The sequence below is a fragment of the Camellia sinensis genome, chromosome 8, assembly GCF_055761805.1.
Source record: "Camellia sinensis isolate YWXY chromosome 8, ASM5576180v1, whole genome shotgun sequence".
Taxonomy (NCBI): domain Eukaryota; kingdom Viridiplantae; phylum Streptophyta; class Magnoliopsida; order Ericales; family Theaceae; genus Camellia; species Camellia sinensis.
The window spans coordinates 83,477,746-83,505,292 of record NC_138968.1 but is presented as its reverse complement, the minus strand read 5'-3'; the positions used below and the strand labels follow the sequence as shown (position 1 = coordinate 83,505,292).

Here is a 27,547-nt window from a genome sequence, read left to right as displayed (position 1 = left end):
GTTGTAGGATAATGAGAGAGTGGGATTGAAAGTGTTTGAGGGTAGGAGAGATTTGTTTGAGGTAGGAGAGTAACAGATTTGTTTGGATAGGTTTTGTTTTTTTTTTTTTTTTTTTGAGTTTGGATAGGGTTTTTTTTTTTTTTTGTTGATAACTTTTTATGGATAAGAGTTGTGGATAGTGGAAGAGTGGGAGTGAAAATCTTTGAGGGTGAGGGACAAACGTAGGGTAGGAGAGAAAAGTGGAAGGATATGAGTTTTTATTGTTATGAAAGTCTTTGGAAGGGAAGGAAAAGAGCTATAAACTCAAAAGAGAGGTGCCACGTATTTTTCAAATTTATGAGAATTTTAGAATGACATTTTAGGTGGAAGGATAGGAGTTTTTATTGTTATGAAAGTCTTTGGGAGGGAAGGAAAAGAGCTATAAACTCAAAAGAGAGGTGCCACGTATTTTTCAAATTTATGAGAATTTTAGAATGGCATTTTAGGTGGAAGGATATGAGTTTTTATTGTTATGAAAGTCTTTGGGAGGGAAGGAAAAGAGCTATAAACTCAAAAGAGAGGTGCCACGTATTTTTCAAATTTATGAAAATTTTATAATGGCATTTTGAAGCCTTTTAAAACAACACTACATTCTATTATATATATAGTATAGATAACATAATTTATTCTTTAAAAACAAATTTTTTGAAACACACATGACACAAATTTAAATCACTTATCATAAACTTGGTTACATGGAATAAATCTCAATCTCTCCTCTTTCACTCAACTATTCACAATCGCGACTTGCCTTTCCTTTTTGACCAACCACTTCCCTCCATTTCTGACCCGCTACTCATATCCCCTTCTCTTCTTTCTTTACCTTCCTCTCCTTTTTCTTTTCCTTTTCCTTTTTCTTTTCACTTCCCAGCAACAACCCCTCTTCTACAACAATCATTTTCTTTAGTGCCTCCCCACCCTATATGGAGCAAGGATCCCCTCATTTACTCTCTTACTTGACTCCTTATTTAATGAGTCATTGAGGTTATTTTTGAGCTTAATTTCGATAATTCAAAGTATTCATATTTTAAAATTTATCATGTATATCATACCTGTAAAAAATCAAATCGATCGGATATCAAAAACCACATGATCTAAAAGTTTTATTAAACAATAAAACTGTTTATTAAATTTTTAATAAACGGTTTTTAATTCTTCCGATATTCGATCAATTTGATTTTTTATAAGTATGATGTACATGACAACTTTTAAAATATAAACAGTTCGAATTATCAAAATTGAATCCAAAAGTAGACCAATAACCCATCAAATAAAGAGTCAAGTAGAGAAGTCGAAGAGGGGATTCTTACTCTCCTATATGCCCCCATTTTCTTTAGTATCTCCCCACCCTATATGCCCCTGGCCTAACACTCACCATCTCCAACAACCACCCTAAACCATACCCTTAAACTCTACATTACATATTCCAGACGGTCTTCAATTCAAATCTAGAATAGTCCAGTCTAGTTCAACTCATTAGGTCTATTTTTGAGCTCCTTTTCGATAATTAGAACCGTTTATATTTTTAAATTTGTTGAGTATATTATTCTTATAAAAAATTGTGCTGATCAAATAACGAATATTGTGTATTCGGATTATTTTTATCTAGAAAAAAAATGGATGGTTAGAAAATTAATTGTTCATAAAAAAGTAATCCCAATACATAGTATCCGTTATCCGATCAACGTGATTTTTTTCAAGAATAATGTACTCAACAAACCCTAAAATATAAACGGTTTGAATTATGAAGAAGGAACTCCAAAATAAGCCCAATGAGCCGGACTGAACCTCCTAGTCCAGATGATAGATTGGAGGCAAGCCCAACCTTACATGTATGCCTATACATCTATATTTATATTCAAATTTCCCGATCAAGAGAGTGAAAATTAGGATTTTAATCATAGTATCCCGATAATGCCACATATATTTTATTTTATTTTTTTGTTAATTGGACAAATAATTAAAATTAAAACTAAATTAAAAGTATAAGATTTAAATTAAAAAATTAAATATCAAGATTTAATTTGTTACGATGATGAACTTTTATTTTTTTTTTTATTTGTAATCTTTCAAAGTATGATCATGATTTTATTTAAAAAAAAAACCACCGGCCACTGACACAGTAGGTATGAATGGCAGCTTCCACATTATTTATACATCATATTACAAGTCACCAAAATAAAAGTCAGATTCAATACGTAGAAATTCTGATGAATATAATAATTATTATTTAAAGCTTGTCATATGACATCATTCTTTTCCAATATTAGAATAAATAATCATAGTATTAGTTGTAATGATAAGTCTGTCCTCTTTGTCTTAGCACCTTCTTAAGATTCAATTAAAAGCTTCAGACCTTTCTGTTTTCTTTACGTTTCACTTCTCCTCAATATCCTATATATATTAGCCCAACAGCTTTAATATATATATATATATATATATATTTGTAATGAATTTCGCCGCACAGATGCAATCACTGGCTGTCAAAAAAACCAACCCCCATGTGCGCCTGTTACCTGTTCGGTCAAATGCTTGACAGCAAGCAATTCCGAGAAATTTGTGTGAATAATGCAATGCAGAAAAAGACACACAAAATGAGCTTAGTTGGTTGTTACAATCCAATCCTAATTCCCAATCTTAACTAATTTCAATCATTGTGCAGCTGAAAGTGTACATGATGATGGTCAATAGTCCTCTCTCTCTCTCTCTCTCTCTCTCTCTCTCTCTCTGTCTATAAGAGACTTGTTTGCTGATCTCATCATCTTGGACTTTTTTTTTCTAGATGAGTTGCTTGCTTGCCAACCCAGAATTATTATGTGATTTGTCTTTCTGGGTATTGGTTGTATTTGCTGTTTCTTGACTGGTACGCGGGTCATTTTCTTTCTCCATCTGCTCTCTTTTTCTTAGACCCTCATGTGCGTGTTCTCATTTTTATATAGATAAATTTATTGGGAGCTCAGAGATATATTATTGGGATTTGTGTTTCTGGGAATTGCCTGATTGGTTCACATCTGCTACTTGGAAGGTCAACAGCCACTATCTCTCACTCAAGGCTTTCGTTTCATATGCCACTTTCATTATTTATTCCTCTGTGGATGCATTCCCTGCATATCCAGAAATATTTTGGGATTGGTGTTTCTGGGTCCTGTTTTTGTTGTTTTCTGATTGATTGATTGATTTATGGGTAATTCATTGTTCTCTGTCCTTTATTTGTCTTTCCTTTTTCTGGGTATTTGTTATTCTTTGTCTAATGGTGACCAAGAGAGAGATAAGATCACACAGTTACCTGGGCAGCCAACCAATGTTGGTTTCACTCAGTACTCAGGTTATGTGACTGTAAACCAGCAGGCTGGGAGGGCTTTGTTTTACTGGTTGGTTGAGGCTCCGGCGAGCCGTGGTGCTGAGTCAAGGCCACTCTTGTTGTGGCTCAATGGAGGGCCTGGTTGTTCTTCTGTAGCTTATGGAGCTGCTGAAGAGGTTGGACCTTTCCGTATTCGTCCTGATGGGAAGACCCTTTACCTAAATCCATATGCTTGGAATAATTGTAACTTTCTTGTCTTTAGTTCCAACATTGTCTCCTTCGATCTACATCACAATGTGTTTGTGTTTCTAATTTCATTTTCTTAATTTGTTGGTAGTGGCAAATGTGCTTTTCCTTGAATCACCAGCTGGTGTTGGTTTTTCATATTCAAATACATCGTCAGATTTATATACCGCAGGTGACCAGAGAACAGGTAATGCTCCATAATATTTTTTATGATAGTTTGCAATTAACAATATGTTTTCACTGATCTGTTTGGGCTTGAGTTGTGGGTAGAATGAATTGGGTTTCATGGATAATGTTATTTTTGCTTAAATTTGTAAATTCTGACTTTTGATGATGTTTTCTTTTGATCTGATTGCTATGAATTATAGCTGAAGATGCATATACATTTCTGGTCAATTGGTTTGAAAGGTTTCCACAATACAAGCATAGAGATTTTTACATTGCTGGAGAAAGTTATGCAGGTGCTTTGATACATTCCCTTTTAACTGTTTTATTGTAGAATCCTGCATGACCTTGAGCAACAATCATCCTACTCTTTTTTTATTTTATTTTTATTTTTTTATATATATCTGTTCCAGGTCATTATGTTCCCCAACTGTCTCAACTTGTTTACCAAAGAAACAAGGGAATTCAGAATCCAGTAATTAATTTCAAAGGCTTCTTGGTATGATTCATGAGAATTTTAATGATATGGTCTCTGTTACCATTGCTTAATGTCAGTGAATCTTCCAATAAATTTCTTTATTTATTTTTTTGGTTTAATGAACTAAATTTCTTTTAGGTGGGGAACGCTGTTACTGATGATTATCATGATTATATTGGCACCTTTGAGTACTGGTGGACTCATGGTTTGATTTCTGATTCTACCTATAAAATTCTCCGAGTTGCCTGCGACTTTGGGTCCTCTCAGCACCCATCAAGTGATTGCATGAAGGCTCTGACTGTTGCAGTAAGGGAGCAAGGAAATATCGATCCATATAGCATTTTCACACGCCCTTGCAGTAATACTTCATCTCTGACGCATAACTTAAGGGGTCATTATGTAAGTATCATTATTTCTCACCATCAAAATGTTTAAAAGAGGTCTTATAGTAGTCACCAAATAAACTCAATCAGTGTGTTTGGTTTGAGTTTTTTGAATTAAGTTTTTTGAAAATTGACTTTTTTGGTTTTTGTATTTTTTTGTTTTTAGTTAATATTTTTTAAATTTTAAACATTTTTTTTTTACTTTTTTAGATGCACCTTACTTAGATGTATCTAAAAAGTAAAAAATTTGTGAAAAAATATTTTAAAAAATTAATAAATACATAAAAATATAAAAAATATACTGAATTCTTGTAATTTTTTTTGTATTTTTGGTATTTGGTGAATTTTTAAAAGATTTTTTTATAATTTTTTTACTTTTTAGGTGTATTTATGTTAGGTGTATCTAAAAAGAAAAAAATAAAAAAATTATTTAAAATATTAAAAAAATTCAGTAAAAATAAAAAAACACGAAAAATAAGAAAGTTAATTTTTTGAAAAATAAAAACAAGCAAGGTGAATAGGATTTAGATGCCAAAACCTGTATACACCAACTAGACATGTTTGCATACTCTGTAGTCTGACATGATGTTTCTTATCTGAAACAGTCCTTCAGTATCATCTGTATATATAGTACCAATTTCACGATTAAAAAATGTATGGCACCAAGTATAACTTTGTGTGTGGAGGTTATTTGGGGAAAAAAAAAAAAACTCAGGACCTGATTGACATGGCTATAGTTTGTCAAGAAATCAGTTTAGAAAGAAAAACTCGGAAGGAATTAGGACAAGGTTTACTTAAGCTAATAAATGTTGACTCGCTGTGCAAAGGAGAATATGTAGTAGGCACGGATACGGAATACGGGTATGATATGATACGGATATGACAATACGATAAAATTTGAAAAAATAAGATACGGATATGGCAGAAATACGTTCATAAAAAATATTATTTTTACAATTTTTAATAATGTAGCATGCATAAAAATAAAACTTCAACAATTAATGCAATTCAAATTAAGGGAGAAAAAATTTATAAAATTCATTTATTTATCAATAAATTTATTTATTTTTTTATTCAGACAAAGTTTTTAATTTTATAAGTTTACAAAGTTCATTAATAAGTTTATTTATTTATTTATTAATAAATTTTTTACCTTATTTGATTTATTTTGTTTTATAAGATAATACCGAATACATACAAAGTTTTTTTTTTTTAATATCTTATTTGATTTATTTTATTTTATTTTATTTACAGAGTATATATACAAAAAAATAAATAAATATGTGACTGCAACAAAGAGCGACAGACTATATAGATAAAAGGGAGAGAAAGAGAGAGATCGACCGAGAGGGGGGAGATGAGATCGAGATCTGTCCATCTCCACCCAGACCAGACTGATTGAGCGAGAGAGAAAGAGAGAGAGAGAGTGAGATCGAGCGAGAGGGAGCGAAAGGGAGAGAGAGAGGGACGAACCTGATCGACGATCGTCGAGCTGCTGTTCGAGATGAGAGACGACGACGAACTCCTCCTTCACGGCTGGCTGCTGTTCGACCTAGGTAAGTTTGGTTGATTATTTTTATTTTTTTTTGGTTTTATTTTACCTTATTTTGATATTTTATACTTAGACCCTATTTTAAGTTTTTGAAATTATTTTTTTGCCCCGCCGTATCCTGAAAGTATTCCGACCGTATCCTCGCGTATCCCAGACGTATCCAAAATTCAAAAATTTAAAAAAAAAAAATAGGATACTTTTTTCCCATATCTGATACGTAACCGGCCGTATTGGGGGCGCATATCCGTATCCGATACGCATACATGGGCCATTTCGGAGTATCCGTGCTTCATATGGTGTTTTCCTCTTACAATGAGGAATAATCCAGGGACTTGTGTGTTGAGAATCATATGTGAATTTTATTAATAGTTAGTGCATGATTTGAATATTCACAATCGAATCAGGTTACATAAATGTGTTGGGACACCCTAAAGAATCGATAGACAATGCATAAAGTGCCACCCAGTGATTAGACTCTTGCTAAAGTGGGGCTTGGGAAGGGCAAGATATGTTCAACCTTAGCCCCATTTCTGGAGAGACTATTTTCCAAACTTTCTGTGACTCAAACCCATGCACCAGGGATGCTAACGGCAAGACGTATGCTAACAGCAATGCATCCACTACATAAATTGTCAATTTTCACAGCATGTCTCGATGCAACATTCTGACTGTCCTATCAGTGGAGCCTATCCATTATGTTTGTGTAGTTGTGATAGTTAACACATTTGTTAGAATTGATATATTATTGATTGATATAATATTGTGTATATTACAAATGGTGAGTGGCTCATTATATAGGAGAGGGTGAGTGTAGTAGGTGAGGAGTAGGTGGTGGTAGGTGATGGTAAATTGGTGGTAGGTGATGGTAAATTTTAACAGCCCCCCGCAAACTCAAGGAGGATAGAAACTAACCAACTTGAGTTTGGAGAGAGTAACAAAACAAGAAAATACATAAAAATAAAAGAGGATAGGAGACATTGTATGGTCGTGTCAGACCGTTGTAGAAGACTGTATGGTTATGGCAGACCGATGTAGAAGACACTGGCTCGTGTTGGACCGATGTATAAGACAGTTTATTGGGTCATGTCGGACCGTTGTAGCAGACAAGGTAGTGACAGTTGTTGTGACAGTTTACGGAGTCTTGCTGGACCCTTGTAGAAACTAACCGGAATCAATGTCGGGACAGTTTACAGAGTCTTGTCGGACCCATGAAGGAGCTAACCGGAATCAATGTCGGGACAGTTTACAGAGTCTTGTCGGACCCTTGGAAAAGCTAACCGGAATCAAATGTCGGGACAGTTTAGGGTCATGTCGGACCGTTGTAAAAGTTGCACCATCAAAAGGTGTGCCCAATCTTTCAAAAAGCGTGCCATCAAAAGGCGTGCCCAATTCATCAAAAGGCGTGCCATCAAAAGGCGTGCCCAATCCATAAAAAGGCGTGCCATCAAAAGTTGCGCCCTCAAAAGGCGCGCCCACTTCATCAAAAGTCGTGCCCGACAGAAAGCGTCGAGCCATCAAAAGGTGAGCCGGAGACGCGGCGAGGCACGTGAGCGACAGAGCGGCGTGTCGGCCGTGTCGTCAGTGTCAATATAAACCAGTGCGGAGGCGGAGGAAACCAAACCAGACTGAAACCTCTGAACTGGTCATTCTGAAACAATCTGTAAATACTCTGTATCCAACCCTTCTCGGAAACACTCAGCAACCCAAAAAACATGGCCTCTTCTTCCCGTTCAGCTACCCAGAACATGGCCTCATCTTCCCGAGGTCTGCTCACTCTCTTTCCCGACCTCAACGAGTCAACAGGAGAGATAACAGGTGCGGTGGCTCGTGAACCTCAACCAAACACCTCTGGTTTTGCTCCGTTGAACTTTCCGATGCGGTCGGTGGAGCAAAGAATGGCAGTGCAGTCGGATGTGGAGGCCAATCAGTATACCTTAAAGTCATGTGTGGAAACCATGACTGCGGTTACAAATTTGTCGAACCGGCTGCAGAGTAGGACAAATGAAGTGCAGCAGTTAAACGCCCAACTAGCTCTGCTCCAACGCATGTATAAGGATGCGCGAGCAGAGATAAGTGTGCTAAAGGCAGAAAATAAGGAGCTGAAGCGGAAGGCCACCGTGATGTTCCGTTTTGGAGGTCCGCCATATGCTGCAGTGGAGGAGCAGGGTGGAGTGATCGTGCCCAGTGGAGTGGGAAACACGGAGGCAACACCGTCAAGGGCTGTCCAGGACGGAGGCAAGAAGAAGAGACCTGCAGCAGAGTAGAGAAGAAAAATCCCACTGTGCCGATTTGTTTTGTTTTGTTTTGTTTTTGTTTTTTTTTTTGTGTGTGTGGTGTAAAATGGTGATCGGGGTGAGCCCCGACATGAATAAAATAAGGTCGTCTTCGTCCGCTGTTTTTTTTTTTTTTTTTTTTGGTTTTGGTTGTTCGTTGGTGCAAAGAAATAACAATGAAAAAAAAAAAAGAAAAATAAAGTGAAAGAGAAATTAAAAAAAAAAGAAAAAAAGAATTAGAAGATATGTGAAATCAAAATAAGAGAGTGAGGGAAAAAAAGAGATTGGGTCACGTGGGTCTTGGCCCACGGTGTTGGGAAAAGCTGCAATTCTGTTTTTTTTTTTTTTTTTGAATGAAAAAAAAATAAATAATAAAAGAAAGAAAGGGGAGTGCAAAAGGGGGATAAGATGTGATAATGATTACGAAAAAATAAAAATAAAAAAAAAAAGAAAAGGAAAGTGGGGTGGGGGATGAGAGAGAAAGAGGGTGGCGTGAGGGACATGCCCATGTGGGGCAAGTGCTTTAGCGTCTGTTCCAACAGAAAGTGTTTGGCTTTATCAGTCTCATCCACCATCTGATGCCCATTATCTATGAGCTGTCGAATTGGTATAGATGAAGCTAGCAAGACGGTGTGGGTCACATGGGTGAGTGGGAGAATCCTCAGAATCAGAAGCTGGGTTGAGAAGGCAATAGCGACCCAATCAGGCTGGGAAGAGGACCACTGCAACTGCTCGATGTCAGCACCGGCGGTGTAAGCGAGAATGGGATCCAAGCCACTCTCAAGGGGTTGGCCGATGGAGGACAAGTCCCAAAGGAGGGCCTGGGAATCGTCCCCGGCGGGGCAAATGGGGCAGGAGCTGTGAGGGGCCCAGGCAATGTGCATTCCTCCTGAGCTGTATAATTTGAGGTTTGCCTTTGCCCAAGGAATCACACGAATAGCAATGAAGTCAACAGCAAGGTTGATGGAGCTGATCTTGTATGCTTCATTATCTGGAATCTCAAAACCAAACTCTTCTTCAGATGCCATCACGATCTCTACCGTGTCTAAACTATCCAACCCCAGATCATTCTGGAAATGGGCAGTTGGTGTAACCTTAGAAGGATCAACCTTCTGGAAGTTCTTGGCGACGGAGATGACTCGATCAGCCACCTCCGATTTGTCGAGGAAAGAGCCCCTCACCTCCTCCGAGAAGTGGCGTCGCACCAGATTACTCAATGACAGAGACAATGGGCTAAAATTAGGGTTTTGAGGTACGGACCAAACGTTAACTCTCAGGTATTTGAGAAGTGCGTTTCGCGCCGCCATTAAAGAAGATGAAGCTCCTGCTGTTTTGTTTTTGTTTCACAGTAGCGAGAGAGAGAGAGAGAGAGAGAGAGAGAGGGAGGTTTCGGCTGTGGAGAGCAGAAGGTATGTGTAGAAAATTCCAGCGGGCAGCAAAGGCAAAGTTGCCGGCCGGCTGCCCGCCGGTGACAAAAAAATACAGGTTTAAATCTTATAGCTCTGATACCATGTTAGAATTGATATATTATTGATTGATATAATATTGTGTATATTACAAATGGTGAGTGACTCATTATATAGGAGAGGGTGAGTGTAGTAGGTGAGGAGTAGGTGAGGAGTAGGTGGTGGTAGGTGATGGTAAATTGGTGGTAGGTGATGGTAAATTTTAACAACATTCTATCTAAAGCGTATGAGGTCCCAAGCATGTCTTTTTGCTCTGCATAAAGCATGTCTCTTTGCTCTGCACTATCCCTAGCTGAAAAGTGGATTTAGATCGTGCCTGATATTCCAATCGTTCTTTCTTCTTTTGCTTTTCCTCCTTTCCCTATTGCATTGCATGTGACCTGAACATTCAGTAATGGTCCGCTGGAAGGCAGTAGGCACCACTTAACTGACTTGAGTGCCAACCAAGAGTTGTAGACCACATCTTTTGACAAAGGTATTTCACTCATTTGGGCTAATAATGATGTAAGAAGAGCTTGGCAAAAATAAAGGGAAAAGTCAATTTCACTAAATGTTTTGGGGTGTATCTCTTGAATTGGTTAAGATCTGCATAAGTCAACCTTTCAGAAAGTGCTGTAATATACAATTCACAGAAGCAGTAAAAACCAAAGCAATAGTAAGTTTGTGGGTGGTTGGGAAGGGCTCCCATCACAGTGTTTGAACGGAGAGAAAGTGAACAAAACAGAGTAATTGATCATTTTTCTTCAAGAATCTGCTAGTGATATAATTATTTGTCAAGTACTATCATGGTGGGGATTTTCATTAATCTAAACAATTTTTTCTCATTTATTTTCACCATTTGCAATCTTCTTGAATCCTTTGTTATCCATAATTAATAACATGTGCTTATTTCCTCTGTCATTTCAATCAATTCAACCAACCCCTACCCGCATGAAGAGCATTTTCTTTTTCTCTAATGGCTTGTTTCACCATATTTGTACAAGTGATATGTAAATCCGAAGTTATGCTCAAACAATTCCAAATCTGAAATTTGTTTTCATTGGTTTACTTGGGTCATAAATGTTTTGTGTCATGTTGCATTGCCCATCGATTTTCAGTATTTGGTTCCTTCTAGTAGTTTAAACATCACTTCATACAATTTTGTTTCTTCTTTACAAATTGTTAAAGGGTCTTTTTTTAGTAGAACTAATAATGTTTCTTTCAACTTAGCCATGGATGTCAAGAGCATACGACCCATGTACAGAGAGATATTCACAAGTGTACTTCAATCTTCCAGAAGTTCAGCATGCGCTTCACGCCAATGTCACTGATATTAGCTATCCATGGAAAACATGCAGGTGTGTTTTGCATATTGGAGTTTAAGTTAACATTTCACATATAGTTTGTTTTTTGTAACAGCGTCTCTGAAATAAATAACTTTTGCAGTGATATTGTTGGTAACTACTGGGGGGATTCACCATTATCCATGCTTCCTATTTATCAAGAATTAATAGCAGCTGGTCTCAGGATATGGGTATACAGGTACAACCCTTTTCTATTTTCCTTTTTTTTTTCCCCTCTTTTATTGCTACTAAAATTTATTGCCTCCCTTTAACTTAGCGCAAGGAAAGTTTTAGTTATTAGAATTCATGAACAGTTGGCATATCTCTGACAGCTTATGATATACAACAGATCAGAAATCGTTGGTTACTATTGAAAGGTTCTACGAGATTGTAACCTGCATTTGTATTTTTATTGCTTCTGTAGAATCAACATCTTTTTTTATTTATTTATTTATAATGGAAAAGCTTTGGTCAATCAAACCCTCTTAGGATCTAGGAGATGTAATAAGTAGGTAGCCTTGCCCTTGATTTTTGTGTAGAGTCTGATTCCCTGACTCAACCCACCCCATAGTGTTAGGGCAGATGAGCACTTGACTCTGTTCCATGCCATGATCTCTACTAGGAAAAGCATTTACAGAGGTGTCAGAGAATTAATTTGGGTTTATGCCTGGTAGGTCAACAATGGAAGCGATTTATCTTTTGAGAAGACTAATAGAAAAGTATAAAGAAAAGAAAAGAGACATTCATATGGTGTTTATCGACCTTGACAAAGCATATGACAGAGTGCTTTGAGATATAATATGGTGGGTGTTAGAGAAGAAAGGGGTGACAAAAGGCTACATTGACGTGATTAGGGACATGTATGAAGGATTGGTGACCACTATTAGATCGCCAGCTGGAGAGACAAATGAATTTCCTATCACTGTAGGGTTACACCAAGGATCTACCTTAAGTCCTTATCTTTTTGCTTTAGTTATGGACGAGTTGACGATAAATATTCAGGATGACGTGCCATGGTGTATGCTTTTTGCAGACGATATTGTGTTAGTGGATGAGACTAGAGAAGGAGTTAACACAAAGTTGGAGATTTGGAGAAAAACTCTTGAATCTAAAGGATTCCGGATAAGCAGAACTAAGACAGAGTACATGGAGTGTAAATTTAGTAACAGTAACAATGAAAGTAGAGGAGAAGTGAAGATTGAGAACCAAGAACTGTCTAAGAGTGAACATTTTCGTTATTTAGGGTCGATTATCACAACAGCGGGAGAGATTGATGAAGATGTGGCCCATAGGATTAAGGCGGGATGGTGTAAGTGGAGAAGTGCGTCTGGGGTATTGTGCAATAAACGAATACCCACTAGACTAAAAGTTAAATTTTATAGAACTAGGAATGGCAACGGGGCGGGGCGGGGCCGGGGATCACCCTCCCCGTCCCCGATCCCCGATTGCCAAAATCTCCCCGGCCCCGACCCCGATCCCCGACGGGGAACTCATCACCTCCCCCACTCCCATCCCCTAACGGGGATCGGGTTTCCCCGACCCCGAAATATCCCCGACACTTCTCAACACACACACACACACACAAGAACTGTTCAGATCGACCATCACCAACAGCAACAGCAACAGATACATATATATATATATAACAACAGATGCATATATATAACTTTAAAAAAAAAATTGTTCATCAACGATAGAGAGAGAGAGAGAGAGGGCTTCTGCAGATTGAACCACGGTCTGTCCAGATCCAGATCGTTAGCTTCAGATCGATCGGAGATGAGAGAGATCTGTCCATCGGTAGCTTCATATCATGGTCTGTCCAGCAGATCTGTCCATCTTCAAACTTGTCCTGAATACGGGGCTGTGACACGGTGAGATGAGAGAAATGAGAAAGATGAGAGACCTGAGTGAGGGAGAGAGAGACGAAAGAGATGAGAGGCGTGAGAACAGAACAGAAGCAGTGAGGGAGAGAGATATGGGAGAAGTAGTGAGATGAGAGAGATGAGAGACGTGAGTGAGGGAGAGAGACAAAAGACATGAATGAGAGAGAGAGAGTAGATGAATCAAAGATAAAGTATATATATATAATATATAAATCATTCGGGGGACAAACGGGGCGGGGCTCGGGGCCGGGGCCGGGGCGTGCCGGGACTGAAACTTGTATCCCCGTCCCCGGCCCGAATATCATCGGGGATTTTTTTTTTATCACCATCCCCGGCCCGTCGGGGGTATTTTTCGGGGAATAACCGTTATATTCGGGATCGGGGGGTCGGGTCCCCATCGGGCCGGTTTCAGATTGCCATCCCTATATAGAACGGCTATTAGACTAGCTATGTTGTATGAGACGGAGTGTTGGGCAACCAAGAAACAACATGTAGATAACATGAGTGTGGCTGAGATGAGGATGCTAAGGTGGAAGTGTGGTAAGACTAGACAAGACAGGATTAGGAATGAGTGTATTCGGGAATGGGTAGGAATAGCACCAATAGAAGATAAGTTGAGAGAGAATCGTTTGAGATGGTTTGGTCATATTCAACGGAGACGAACAGAGGCAGCAGTGAAGAGATGCGATGCTGTAACGGCAGATGGAAGTGTTAGGGGACAGGGTAGACCTAGATTAACGTTGACTAGCGTTATAAATAGAGATATGAATCTACTTAATTTGACTAATGAAATGGCCTTTGATAGGGCCGCGTGGAGAAGAAGGATTCATGTAGCCGACCCCATTTGATGGGACTTAAGGCTTGGTTTGGTTTGGTTTGGTTTATTAACTTTTGTGACTAGTGAAAGGCTTATTGAATTTTACGAACTCATTGTGTAAACATCTCAGGCTTGAGGATTAAAATTTTGTTTTAGTGTATTATTTCGATTATCTAGGAAACAAAAACATTTCGAAAAAGTTTTTTAAACATAAGGGAAGTGACAACAAATTACATAATTGTATGAGATCCTTTGACAAATAATGTGAAAATAATTTGAAACATAAACTAAAGCCTACATAAAAGTTTATACAAGCTCAAAATAATTACATCTTTGAAGATGTTTGAAGGCTACATTCTCTTTAGATAAATCGCACCAATGTATGTTGTGGAAGTAAATTCAATGTGTTCTAATAATCATTAAATTAATGTCAAACCAAGCAATCTTGTCAAGCACAAGTGAAGAAGAATCTAAATGTGCACAAGGTTTTAATAAAATAAGTTTTACAAAATTATCCTTAATAATAATAAAGGTTAATTAATGGGTTTCCAAGGCGCCATTTAGTAATGTTTGTAGTTTACTGTTTTTAGTTTACATAAAATATTAAACATGTTTATGTTTATTTTGGGTAAAAATGAAAACAAAAAACATGTTTGGTACACAAGTTTTTCAAAAATTTGTTATGAAAACAAATGTAAAGGGATGGCTGATGGTGGTGGTTGTCAACAGTTAGAAATGGTGGCTAGAGGTGATTGTTGGCCGTGGGAGGTGGTGGCCGAAGGTGATTGCTAGCCACATGAAGTGGTGGTCGAAAGTGATTGTCAATGACCAGAGACGGTGGCTGGTCAGTTGCCTAAGGTGGTAGGTGAGGGTGGTTTTCAACAAGAGATGGTGGCTGATGGTAGTTACCACAGATAGGAGGTGGCAGCCACAGGTGGTTGGCAAAGGAGGTCATTGGTGATGGTAGCTGGTAGTGATGAGCAATGGGTTGTAGTAAAAAACGGTGGGAGAAAGAGGAACAAATGAAAAATAAATAAATAAACAATTGAAACAAACATTTTTGTATTTACAACCTTCTGAAAATGAAAACAAAAACCTAACAAGTTTCTGTTTAAAGTTTTTAAAAATTTTGTAGATATAAACTAAAACTTTAAATATAAAAGTTACCAAATAGGCCCTAAGTGTGTGAGATCCTTTGAGAAACGTGGTTAAATTTGATTTTTAACCAAATTAAAAGTAAGGTTCAATTATAAATAAAAATTTGAAGCATCGAAAGGGATGTTACCCATGTACAAATAAAAATAAAAATAAAAAAAGGGTTAAAAGTTAGTTGAGGAAAGGGGCTTGCCATTATCATAAGAGAACATAAGAAATGTTATATTCTAGTAGTTGTAGGGATAAGAAAAAGAAAAAGAAAGTACCAGTCATAAATTTATAAAAAGGAACAAGAGAATAAAAAATTTACCCTCTTCTCCTTTCCCTTTTCTACAATTTTCTAATAAAATTAATATATATTTTTATTTGTAAGTATTTTCTTTTAACAAAAAGAGGCAAATAAACATAACTCTTGTTAAATATTCCTAATAGGTATCAAATCAACTCATTATTTCAGAATGTTTTGTAGTATTTCACTGAGTTTCAGTGCACTTTGGTATGTTACAGTGGAAACATTGGAATTTTGATCTTCTACTAATGGTTCATATTGTTAAATGTTTTGACCGTTTTGGCAGTAACAAAATAAAATTTTATTCCTTGCTCAAAGTATTGGTGAACCATGCTATAATGACATTCTGTGTTACAACTAGCAAATTTATGCACATATTGGCTATAATGAGATAAATCTAATTGATGTTGTTTCATTTGGTTAATTTGAAGGCTTGCAAACCTCTTTAGGTGTTTTTGCTGCATATTGGCATTATTAAACACAGGACCAACATTGATATTGCATCATAAAAAGAGACATCTAATGTTTGCAATATCAACATTTTCAATATTTAAGGTAGCTCATTGTTGATATCGTTGTACATCTAAATACTGAAATGAGCAGATGGTGGTTTCAAGCAAGAAACATCATCAAATATGATAATTGTAAAAATGAAACATAATGCAAAAACTATCGGATACAACTAAATGTCAATGAACATGGATAGTTACTTAAAAATTAAAATAAAAAAGAAAAAGAAAAGAAGAGGGATATGCCTTATCAACCATAACTGTTGAAAGTCTATCTTTTCCGATGCACTACTTGTGAGATGTGTACAAATCTACCTTTTGTAACTAGGCCTTCATTTAGATTTCTAGAACCTTGGTTGGTAAAAACATATTTGATATGGAACCAATGTCAACCCACAGGTAGCTTGCCTAGTCTGTCTTCATGTCCATTTCTTTTTTGTTTTTGGTGTTTTATTAAAGGTTTCTACATGCTTAAAATGAATAAAGCCAGTTTTCCGGTAGCTGGTATTGTTCTTTTTAATCACATTGATTTGTCTATCATGATCATTCTTATAAGGATGCCCTTATAGTTAATCAGTTATGTTAATTTGCATGATCTACTGGCAAGGTTTTGAAGTTTGCTTCTGAGATCAGTTTTCTTCTTCATCAATTCAAAATGTCATCCGTAAATTTTGGGAAAATACATGATACTTGTAACATGAAATATCTAGATGAGTTGGTAAGAAGTAGGTAAGAAGTACTTTCAGTTCTCTTTTATTCAAGACTTGCAAGATTTATGAAATAAAATATGTTGAAATTACGGCAAAATTGATTTCCTATGTTTGACTGTTTATGACATGTGTAAATTTTATGAATACCAATCATGCCACTCTAGAAGCAACATTTAAAATTGATATCAGTACTTCACAAAGTTACTTCACTTGGTTCTCTATTGACAATTAAACAATCTCCAACCACATCCTGACCCTTGAGGTTTTTTAAGAGGCAGAGTATCAACAGATAGTATTATTGCAGAAGTGCAAATCAATCTTTGCAGTAAAAAAGCCAGCTTTGTTTTGACTTTATATGGAGAAACTCAAGGATGAGACATTGATATTTGTAATATCCTCTTAAATATAAAAGTTAGTACAACAACATTATTCAATAGCTATTTGACAATTACTTTAAGCAATGACAACTATTTTAAGTTTAAAAAATCAAGCATTAGAGGTGTGTAACTGAACGTGCTCGTGTGTGACTTGTGTGTGTCATGCTATGCAAATTCAATTAGAACTTCATTTTGAGTGATGCCAAAATACCCCATTCATTGTGTTGTTATTCTGGAGTTTGTTAGATCTTCTACAGCTGATTTGTTCAGTCTTCTATAGTTGAAAACAAATAACAAAGTTCGACACTTCATTTTTGTCTCCTATTTTTTGTTTAATTGGTCGTGCTTAATAATTCATTGAGATTAATTTCTTTGTTCAGTGGAGACACTGATGCAGTGGTTCCTGTGACTGCAACTCGATACTCCATTGATGCCTTGAAGCTTCCAACTATTACCAACTGGTCCCCGTGGTATGACAATGGAAAGGTAGGTTAGTTTTAAGGACTAGTTTGTGTTACCATACAGCAATTTTGGATCTCTATTTCTGGCACAATCCTTAAACTGCTGTTATTTATTTATTTATTTATTTATGTTCCATGATAAATTTGCTGAACAATAAGGTGTTACTAATTATCATAATTTAAAATTGATGGCACATCATCACATCACATGGTATCTTCTTTTTGTATTGATTTTAAGTCACTTTTCAATGGCCCCCTTAATCATGTACAAGGAATTTCCATTTTAAGTAATGGGAAGCAGGGCCACTAGTTTACTGGTTAAAATTCACCCTAACAACTTTGTGGTTGTGAGTTTGAAGATAACGCTCAAATGTTAGGTGTGTGCCCAGTCTATCTCTTTCAGACCTCCATTAATGGAAACTAAAAAGTGAGTATATATAGCATTTTATAAATAAATAAATAAAAAATAACTTTCTTTGTTGTTTCGTTGGTGTTAAACTCTTCCTTGCTCCTTCCTAAATCTTTCATTTCAATTTTTTTTTTTTTTTTGGTCCTATTTTATTCACTCATTTCTGTAATTCATTTCTTATTACTTATTTATGAATGGTTTGTTTTATTGTTTTTGACTATAGGTTGGTGGCTGGAGCCAAGTATACAAAGGGCTGACTCTTGTAACAGTGGCCGGAGCAGGACATGAGGTTCCTCTTCACCGCCCTCGACAAGCTTATATTCTTTTCAGATCATTTCTGGGTAACAAGCCCATGCCAAGCTAAAAACAAAAATAAAAAAAATAAAAAAAAAACTACTTGGTTTAGCTTATTTATTTCATGAAAATTTGTAGAAATCTTAATTTATTGAGGCTAAGAAGAATGGATATTTAAGGGGACCAACACTGGGTTGTGTCCTCTGCATCCTCCATTGACGATTGTCAAAGGAAAAAATATTTCTTCAAGATTCGAGTGTTTGGAGTAGAAAATTCTATTCTTTTCAGGTTTGTTTTTTTTTTTTTGGATTCATAAATCATGTAAGTGTAATTTATACACTGTTTTGAGGTTTACTCATTAGAAGTGTACATGATTGAACATTCTCCTCCATGGTTTCCAAAAGATTTTTGGTAAAATATTATTTTAATCTTAATAATGTTCTATTGAATCTTGATCGGTAAAACTGTAGCTTGCTTGATTGGTATTTTTAATGTATTTCTCTCTATAAATGTGGAAAAATTAACAGTGGATTTATTTTTTAAGGATTTTGTAAACAAGTACTGACAATTGTTAATAAACTTAAAACAATTGTACACTCTCCATGAGAGTAAGTGTCATAAAGAATTTATAATTATTTTAAGCTCATTAACTAATGTTCATTACCAAAATCTTGGGACAATTACCCCCCCCCCCCCCCACACACACACACACAAAACAAACAAACAACCAAACAAACAAGGTTTGATCTCTTTAACGAAATAAATCATGAGTTTTGAATTTTATTAATTTAAATTCTAATATTTTGATTTGTTTTCAATCTAAATGTTTGATCTATTTTCATTAAGTAAAAGTGACATAAAAACAATATTTTAGTCACTAAACTTAGGTATACATAAAATATATGAAATATAATTTTTCATTGAGTTTAATGATTAAAATATTTAATTTTTTCATCAATTTTACTTAATGAAAAAAAATAAATAGTTTAGATTGAAAACAAATTAAAAAATTTGAGTTTATCTTGTTATAAGAGTTAAACTTTATATATATATATATATATTTTTATCCGAAGAAAATTTTATTCAAGAGAGTCAATCGACACTTATAAGAGTTCATCCAATCCAAAACTTACATCAAACAAAATAAAAATATAGCAAGAAGCAAAGAGGAGAGAAAACTATAAAAATATTTAGAGACACATCTCGTGCTCGTGTTGCAAAATAGAGTTGATCATAAAAGTTTGACAATAAAGTATGTCTGAAATAAATCATAGAACTCAACCACAGAGAGAGGGTAAGCTTAACAATTCCACACTGATGATGGACTCCAACTAACCAAACAAATATCAAAATAAAACATAAAAGAAACCAAAACACAAAACAAACCCACAACCAAACAAACTATCGACAGCGGTAGCGGTAGCGGCAGCGACAACAGCGAATCCGGTAGTGGTGAAGGCGACAGATCAAAGGAAGAGGGGCTATGATTCCAGTGGAGAAAATGGGGATCTGGGAAACATCCAACAGATTTGGGGAAGAGGGCGATGATAGTTGAAACAGGTGGAAGCCAAGGATGTGGTGCCAGCGGGAGGCTGAGAAAAGGCGCGACGGCGAATTCGTGAAGACTATGGCCAGAGTTGAAGTGAATGGGAGAAAGAAAACATCTCACAAAAGAGGGAGAAGGTGGATAGCCAAAGCTTCCGAGTTATTGGATAGCAAAGTAAGTAAAAGAGAGAGAAAAGAGGGGTAGGGAGAGAGGAGATGAGATAGAAGCTACTGGAAAACCCCTCCCCCACCCCCAATTGCCGTAGCCTTTAAGGCCATGTTTGTTTGGGCGGACTGGATTAGCATTCCCATGACTAATAGTCCTATGGGTACAAATCCATTGGATTATGTATCCTATCTTAACTAATAGTCAAGTTTAAAATAATTAGTCCGTACTTCAATTGTTTAATCAAACATTGGATTAGTAATTTTATTGGACTATTAGTCCAATCCCAAGCTCATGTCCACCCAAACAAACATGACCTAAAAACCCTGGGAAAAGAAAAATCTAGAGAGAGGAGCTCTCAACTAGAGAAAGAAATTGATATAGTCTGTTATAAGAGTCAAATCTTAAGTTTTGTTTTTCCTCCAAAATCTTTATTTTAAAATTATTTGAAAACAAATTAATGGTAATTTTGTCCAATAATTAGCTTGTTAGCTAGAGCTCTTACACTTTAGTAGGAAATCAAGTTTGACTTCCTCACTTGCATTGTAATTGTCAATTACTAGGAAGTCAAGAGTTAACGAAATCTTTTTCTCACTTCGAGAATTTATACGTAATTATTGTGATTTATACTATAGTGAATTCATATTATAATTGTTAATTATTAGGAAGTTAAGAGTATGCAGTCTTTATTAGTCTTAACCTTTTAATATTTATTTGAGTCTTTCTTTCACTTTAAGAATTTATATATAATTGTTGCGATTTATATTGCATTTGATCATCATTATAATTGGTGATTAAATTGTAATCGAAAAATATAAAAAGAATTGGTGGAACCAATAAAGAAAACCAAACAATGCATTAAATAAAGAAAAGATGAGATAAGAAGTAAGCATCCAAATATTCTATTCTTACTTGGAAGATGACCAAATTCTTGTTCTGATAATGCCTGATGAAGAAGCAAAAAGGGTTAGATACCGTAATGAATTCCCACTTAGTAATTGACCATATTGCCCTTGTACCTTGCTTGCCTTGGGACACTCAATTATGAATTTATCCCTCAATTCTACTGGACTCCAAATGAGAGCAGTTGAACTTAGTAGTAGATTGTTTAAATTTATTTATTTTTTTAACCGAGTTTAAACTTTATTTGATAACAAGTTTTATAATGCGTTTAAATTTTACTTATTTATATAATGAGTCAATTTTCAACGAACTATTTTTAACAAGTTGGAAACAAGTCAAATTCAAGTTGTTTGATTTTTTTTTTAAGTACATATAATCATATCAAGTCGAGTAATAAGTTTTTATTTATTTATTATTTTTTTGCTCAATAAAAAAAGATTATAGGATAATACAAAAGATGATACATCAATAATGAAGACATCACTGCGGAAGAATCAATCCCACCTACGAACTTAATGAGTCTTAAGTTGCTCAAACTTGATTTGAAAACTTAAGAAGTCTTACAATGTGGTTAAATTAGACTTATTTATCCAACAAACAAATCTCAAACGAACTTGTAACAAACTGAGCTCGAGTATTTTGATTTATTTTACAATTTTCAAAACTTTTTAAGCCATCCAAAACTAGTTGTTTTGGCACTGTATTTTGATCATTGTACAGAATGATTTTGAGATAACGAATTTGAGAGAAGTTTCATATATGATCATTTTCTTTTTAGGATCATCAGTTGAGGCATGGCATAAAATTGCAAAACATTACAATTACTATATTGTCCTTTAGTGCTATGTGCTTTACTTAAAACCCACTATGGAATTAAGAATATTACAAAATGCCTCAATCCTTTATAATCTCCAATACTGATGGCAAAAAATGCATCAATGCTGTGAGAATGGACCAGTGCTATGGTGACGAAATTCGAGTAATAAGTTGTAAGTACAGGATATTAAAAGTTGACTTATTAAACTAATACATTAGTGAGGGTTGGTTTGGAATAAATTAAAAAAGTTAACTTATTGATTTATTGACTTATTTAAGGGTTGTTTGGAATGACCTAAATAAGTATACTTTTTGTCTTTTTACGAAAAGATGTGCAGAAAAATAGAGAGATGATGTGATGAAAAAAAGATAAAAAAATAAAAAGTGTGTACTTATTTAGGATAGCCAAACTTAGCCTTAGATCATATCATATGTTTACTTGTTTACATGTATTTTCGTAATAGATAAAAAAGTCAAAAAATAAATCATACCCAAAACAAGCGTGATACACAAGATGGTATTCAAAATTTGATATTCTAATTTGACCACTACATATTACACAGAAAAAACATCAATGGATGGTTGGTTTGTGAAGTGATTTTTTTTGTGATTTTTTGAATAAAATACGAAGTTAAAAAGTTTGAAGTATTAGGTAAAGGCTTCTTGGTTTCTATATTAAAAAAAAAAAAACTTGCAAAATGTAGAAAAAATGAGAAGAATTTTTGACTTTTGTACACGACTTTTTGAATTTTGAATTTTTTTAATGAGTTTTTGACTAAGGCCAAGTTTGGGTAGACTAAATAAGTCCACACTTTTTATCTTTTTTGGATCACATCAATCAATATCTCCTCTTTACTTTTTTACACATTTTTTTTTTTATAAAAAATCAAAAAGTACACTTATTTAGAACATCTCAAACAACCCCTAAATTAGTCAATTGTCAAACGCACATTGAGTTGTTGTGTGGCATATACTTCGGTGCAAGGTTGTAAGAGCAAATGTTTTTGTGTAGAAACATGTAATTTGGAGGAAGCAAATTTTTTTTTCTTCTTGGGGAATATACTTATTACTTACCAACAATTTGAATTTATGGATTAAATTAAAATTTTGTGAGGTGTAAAGTAGACCATACTGAAAATAAATATAATTTACATATTTCGAATATAATTTACATATTTCGAACTCTAAACACTTTTCCAGAGTATTTTTATTTTATTATTATTTTTTTTTAGTATGTAGTCTTGTTGTCTCAAACAAATAGAAAATTAATATTAGACAAATGAAAATGAGAAAACTAATTACAAATCAATATAATGCAAGTGAGACGTATCTTAAGACCCAATTCTCACTCATACTCTATTAATTTATAGTTAATTTTCATATTTTTAATTAATTACATATGACATTTTCTTATTTTCTTTTTCCTTTCACAACGTCGCTACGATTATTGAATTTTTCTCTCACATAGTGATTTCGGTGTTTGTATATTTTTCCATTTAATAAAGGATTTTACCTGACTAAAATACATAAAATCCAAGAAGGCTATTTAAGTAAAATTCCCCAATAGCCAAGAAGTATAGTTTGGTCATTTTCACATTTTGAAAATAAAGTTCACCAATACCCTAATCCGGGGAAAGCATACTCTCAGCAGTAAAGGTGACAGACATTTAGAATTCTTCAAGCTTCAATTCAAAGTACTATAAAACAAAGAAAAAGCAACTTCACCCATTTAAAAAGAACACAAACCCACCTATTAACTGAAGAAGACAACAAAGGAACAAGAAGAAAAAAAAAAGAAAAAAAAAGAAAAAGAAACACAGAGAGAGAGAGAGAGAGTGGTACTAAAAATGTATAGGTTCAGCAACACAGTGATAGGTTTTTTGAACCTATTCACCCTCCTATCCTCAATACCGATCATCGGAGGCGGGCTTTGGATGGCTAGGAGTAGCACAACATGCGAAAGCTTCCTCCAAACCCCGTTTCTAGTGATCGGATTCGTGATCCTGATCATCTCTCTAGCGGGGTTTATCGGAGCTTGCTTCAATGTTGCTTGGGCTCTTTGGGTGTACTTGGTGGTGATGTTGTTTTTGATAGGGGCCCTAATGGCTTTGACTATTTTCGGGTTTGTTGTGACGAGCCAAGGCGGTGGCGTCGAGGTTCCCGGTAGGGTTTATAAGGAGTATTTGCTGAATAGCTACTCTCCATGGCTGAGGAAGAGATTACATGATCCTCATTATTGGGAGACTATTAGGAGTTGTATTTTGGGGTCTAAGACTTGTGATAAGATTGCTTATTGGACACCTATTGATTATTTGCAAAAAGACATGTCTCCTATACAGGTGTGTGATCTTATTATCATTTATTATTATTAGTTCTTCTTCGAGCACATAATCCCAATTGGACAATAAAATCACATACAATTTTTTTTGCATGGATAGAATTCATATATAGAAGGTTATGTCTGATTCTGTAATCAGATTCTGTGTTTAGAAATTTTTATTTATTACTATTTATTTTATAATTTAGGTCTTGTATTTCTGTTTTTATCTTTGTGTGAAAATAGCTTTTTAAAAAAAATTTAAATGTGATTTTTTTTTCTTTAAAAATGATTTTTTTAAAAATAGTTTGCTAAACAAATATTCTTCAATATTGATTTATGAAAAAATTTCAGGTCTGCTTTTGTTGTTGATGTTCATGACTTTATGCTCTCTCTCAATAAATGTATTGACTTTTCATCATTTCCTCTCAGTTTTTGTTGAGTTATAATTTTTTTTTTTTAAAAGGCTAAATTAATTGGGGAAGTTTTACAAGAAAATGAAATAATTAATTATATATCAATAAAGTACAAGTGAGATAATTCCCACTTACATTTTCATTGATTTGCAATTAATTTCTTAATTTTTTCTGGGTCTTACTAGTGATCTGGCATTGAGAGTTTGTTAAAATCAAGCAATGCAACAAAAAACAAACAATAATAATAAAAGTTTCATATATTCTTATACTTTTTAATTTTTTTTTTCCACATATACCAACATTAACCTTGTCATTGAACGGTAGTTAGCAGTTCTTGTTATTAATTTATCTAATATTTTCCCAAATTAATTTGGAGGAAGAGAGGCATTTAGGCCCTATTTGATTGTATGAATTAGATTTAAATAGAGAGGATAATATAGCAATATAGAATAAGATATAATATATTTAGAATATGCGATGAATTATATTATATTATAAAATCATTTTTATTATATTTGGTTAACGTACGATACAACATGAAATAAGAAGAGAGTGATTATTTTTTATCATTAGAAGAAGAATGACCGATATTGTGTGTTAGAAAATAAGATCTATATTTTTTTATAACTCGGTATCTGAATCATTAGATTAACTAATCCGAAAAATCAATCTCATCATCTACTTGTTGGGGTCAGGGATATGCTCTATGTTATTATGGGGTGGAGAGGATTTCATGTCTTATCACAGGAGAAAAGATATAAAAAAAATATGAGACCCACATATTTTTCTTTTGTCTTCTATATTCCGTTAAAAGAATATATTCCCTCTATATACCCCAATCAAACAAACTTTACACCAAGTTCATAATAGAATAGACCTTTAACACAATAAGAAATACAGTAGGAATTTTGGCTATTGACAAAAGACTTGGAGAGGCTATCTAAACGAATTTAACTTAGAAAATTGATTCAACAAAATACAAAATGTTTTTTCTCAAGTAAAATGCCTAATAGAGTTTGGCGTTGCTTTTTGTTCCCTTCTCTCTTATTTTTTTTTTCCTGTTGCTCATCAGTCGGGTTGCTGTAAGCCACCGACATCATGCAACTATGTGTTGGCGACGACGGTGGCACAGGACCCCGACTGTTACAGGTGGAACAACGCCCCAAACATGCTCTGCTATGAGTGCGATTCCTGCAAAGCTGGAGTCCTCGAATCTGTCAGAAGAGATTGGCACAAGCTCTCTGTCCTCAACATTGTCGTCCTCCTCTTCCTCATCTCCATCTACGCCATCGGCTGCTGTGCTTTCCGCAACACCAAACGCTCCGAGACTGATTACCCCTACGGTGAAAACCGTATGTCCAAGGTCAAACCCAGATGGGACTTCCACTGGTAAGTAGTCTCAACTCAACATATACAACACAACCATGCCTATCTAATTTGTGTTTTGGATCTCATGAAGAATTTTGTGTAACGGGTATATCATGATACTGTGTTCCTCTCTCATATTTTTTTTATTTACCCCTTTCTCTTGTACATATTAGTAAATTATAATTATATCATAAAGGTATATATCACTTACGTGTGTACACGATACACAAAATGTGAAGTTGTGGTTGAGCGTAGGAGGTACTTAACAATTTTTATGAATGGATGATGGTTTCATAGTTGAGGATTAAATTAAGACATTGAGATTTGAGAGGCTGCATTGAAAATTAATAACATAATTGAAAACCAACAATTTAATTTACCCTTTAATTTAATTTTCAAATGAGATTACTTTCCAAACCATGATTAAAAAGTACATATTTCTTTTAATCTTTCTCCCCTCTGTCCATGTCCATGTGTATATAGTAATACTGCTAAGAGATTACCTTTCATTTATTAATTTTGTTTATTTTTTTATATTGACAGGTGGAGATGGTGGAATGACAGAAAACACTGGCTTTATTAGGCAAAGCATTGCATTCTCTTTTCTTTTCTTTTCTTTTTTTTGGTTTTCTTATTCCCTCCAATTCCAAGTTTGTCTTCTTGGTTTCTCAAAAAGATGGGACAATTCTGTTGTTTTTCAGTGAATGTATGGTCATGGTGATGAAGGTTTCAAGGCATTTCTTTCTTTCTTTCCTTTTCTACATAATAACTGCTTTTTTGTACAGAAAAAAAGATTTGACTTTATTTCAGAGATCAACCATTGCGTCTGGCTTTTACTTTACTGACTTTTAAACAGTGGTGGAGATTTTAATGCATAAAGGATGTTGGATTTGAATTCTAGAAGTAACCGTTATGGCTCTATTTGAGGTACATTTATTTTTATAATTTGAATCGGTCATTTTGTAGAATTTGTTAAATATTACATATATATTAAAATTTATATTGATCGGATATCAATAGTTACGTGATCGGATTACATATTATTTATACTATTTTAAAAGAAAAATAGATTGTTTATTTTTTTAAGATAAATGTAATTTGATCACATAGTCACTCAATATCCAATTAATGTGATTTTTGACATGCTTCAAGTACTCAATAAGCCTTATAAAATAATGGTTTGGATTATAAAAATAAACCTATAATAAACCTCAAATTAAAACATTATAATTACTATTATATCCTTGACACATCAACAACCTCTCCTCCATTCAACTCGGTTATATTAAAGTACATTTGAAGTATGGCATCCCAACTTGTTATATTAAAGTACATTTGAAGTATGGGATCCCATGCTCTAGCTACAATCAAGAAATTATACTTTTAGTGATTAAATTTTTAAACATCAAAAGTCATATTTTTAGTCGCTATAGAGTTTTCATGACTAATTTGGTCGCCAACTTGGTCGCGGAAAGACAGTCGGCGAAGATATTGGTGACTAAAAAAATTTTAGTCGCTGAAAGCCCTAAATTGGCGACTAAACAAGTAGTCGCCAAAATTAAAGGTATTGGCAACAAAAAAAACTTTAGTCGCTGAAAGGCTAAATTGGCGACTAATTTTTTTGTCGCCAAAAGCTTACAATTAAATTTAACATAACATTTTCAGCTATTATAATTTTTGTCAACAAAACTTTTTTTTTGGCTACTAAATCATTAGTTGCCTAAAGTCTTTTTTTTTTTAAATGGCTACTAAAAGTTTAGTCACCAAAAGGTTTGTTTCCATTTAATTCTTTTTTTAGCTACTAACTATTTAGTAGCTAAAAATATTTAACTCCATTTTTGGCTACCAATTAGTCGCCAAAAATATCATTTTATATTTTTGTTTATT

At 34.6% G+C, this 27,547-nt stretch overlaps 3 protein-coding genes across 4 annotated transcripts; 2 read left to right on the top strand and 1 right to left on the bottom strand.

The window, feature by feature from the left end:
- The first annotated feature begins 2,268 nt into the window (after nt 1-2,268).
- Nucleotides 2,269-18,578, top strand: LOC114301134 (serine carboxypeptidase-like 27). 2 transcript variants are annotated; one of them, XR_014337892.1, is made up of 10 exons: nt 2,269-3,583; nt 3,678-3,773; nt 3,955-4,047; nt 4,165-4,250; nt 4,368-4,628; nt 11,113-11,240; nt 11,329-11,424; nt 17,346-17,451; nt 17,786-17,853; nt 18,059-18,260. XR_014337892.1 is itself a non-coding variant. In XM_082882927.1 (10 exons), the coding sequence occupies exons 2-10, from the start codon at nt 3,220-3,222 to the stop codon at nt 18,197-18,199; spliced, it is 1,371 nt and encodes a 456-aa protein (XP_082739053.1). In that variant the 5' UTR covers nt 2,341-2,902; nt 2,979-3,219; the 3' UTR covers nt 18,200-18,578. The 2 variants fall into 2 exon arrangements, 1 of the variants encoding a protein (XP_082739053.1); XM_082882927.1 differs by lacking the exon at nt 17,786-17,853 and having other exon boundaries at nt 2,341-2,902; nt 2,979-3,583; nt 18,059-18,578.
- LOC145797008 (uncharacterized) lies at nt 7,243-9,911 on the bottom strand. Its single transcript, XM_082882928.1, has one exon. It carries the CDS (start codon nt 9,742-9,744, stop codon nt 8,674-8,676), a length of 1,071 nt encoding a protein of 356 aa, XP_082739054.1. The 5' UTR covers nt 9,745-9,911; the 3' UTR covers nt 7,243-8,673.
- A 4,603-nt stretch (nt 18,579-23,181) lies between the features above and the next one.
- On the top strand, nt 23,182-26,397 carry TET6 (tetraspanin6). The gene is made up of 3 exons (XM_028246047.2): nt 23,182-23,898; nt 25,365-25,681; nt 26,204-26,397. The coding sequence occupies exons 1-3, from the start codon at nt 23,407-23,409 to the stop codon at nt 26,241-26,243; spliced, it is 849 nt and encodes a 282-aa protein (XP_028101848.1). The 5' UTR covers nt 23,182-23,406; the 3' UTR covers nt 26,244-26,397.
- The last annotated feature ends 1,150 nt before the right edge of the window (nt 26,398-27,547 follow it).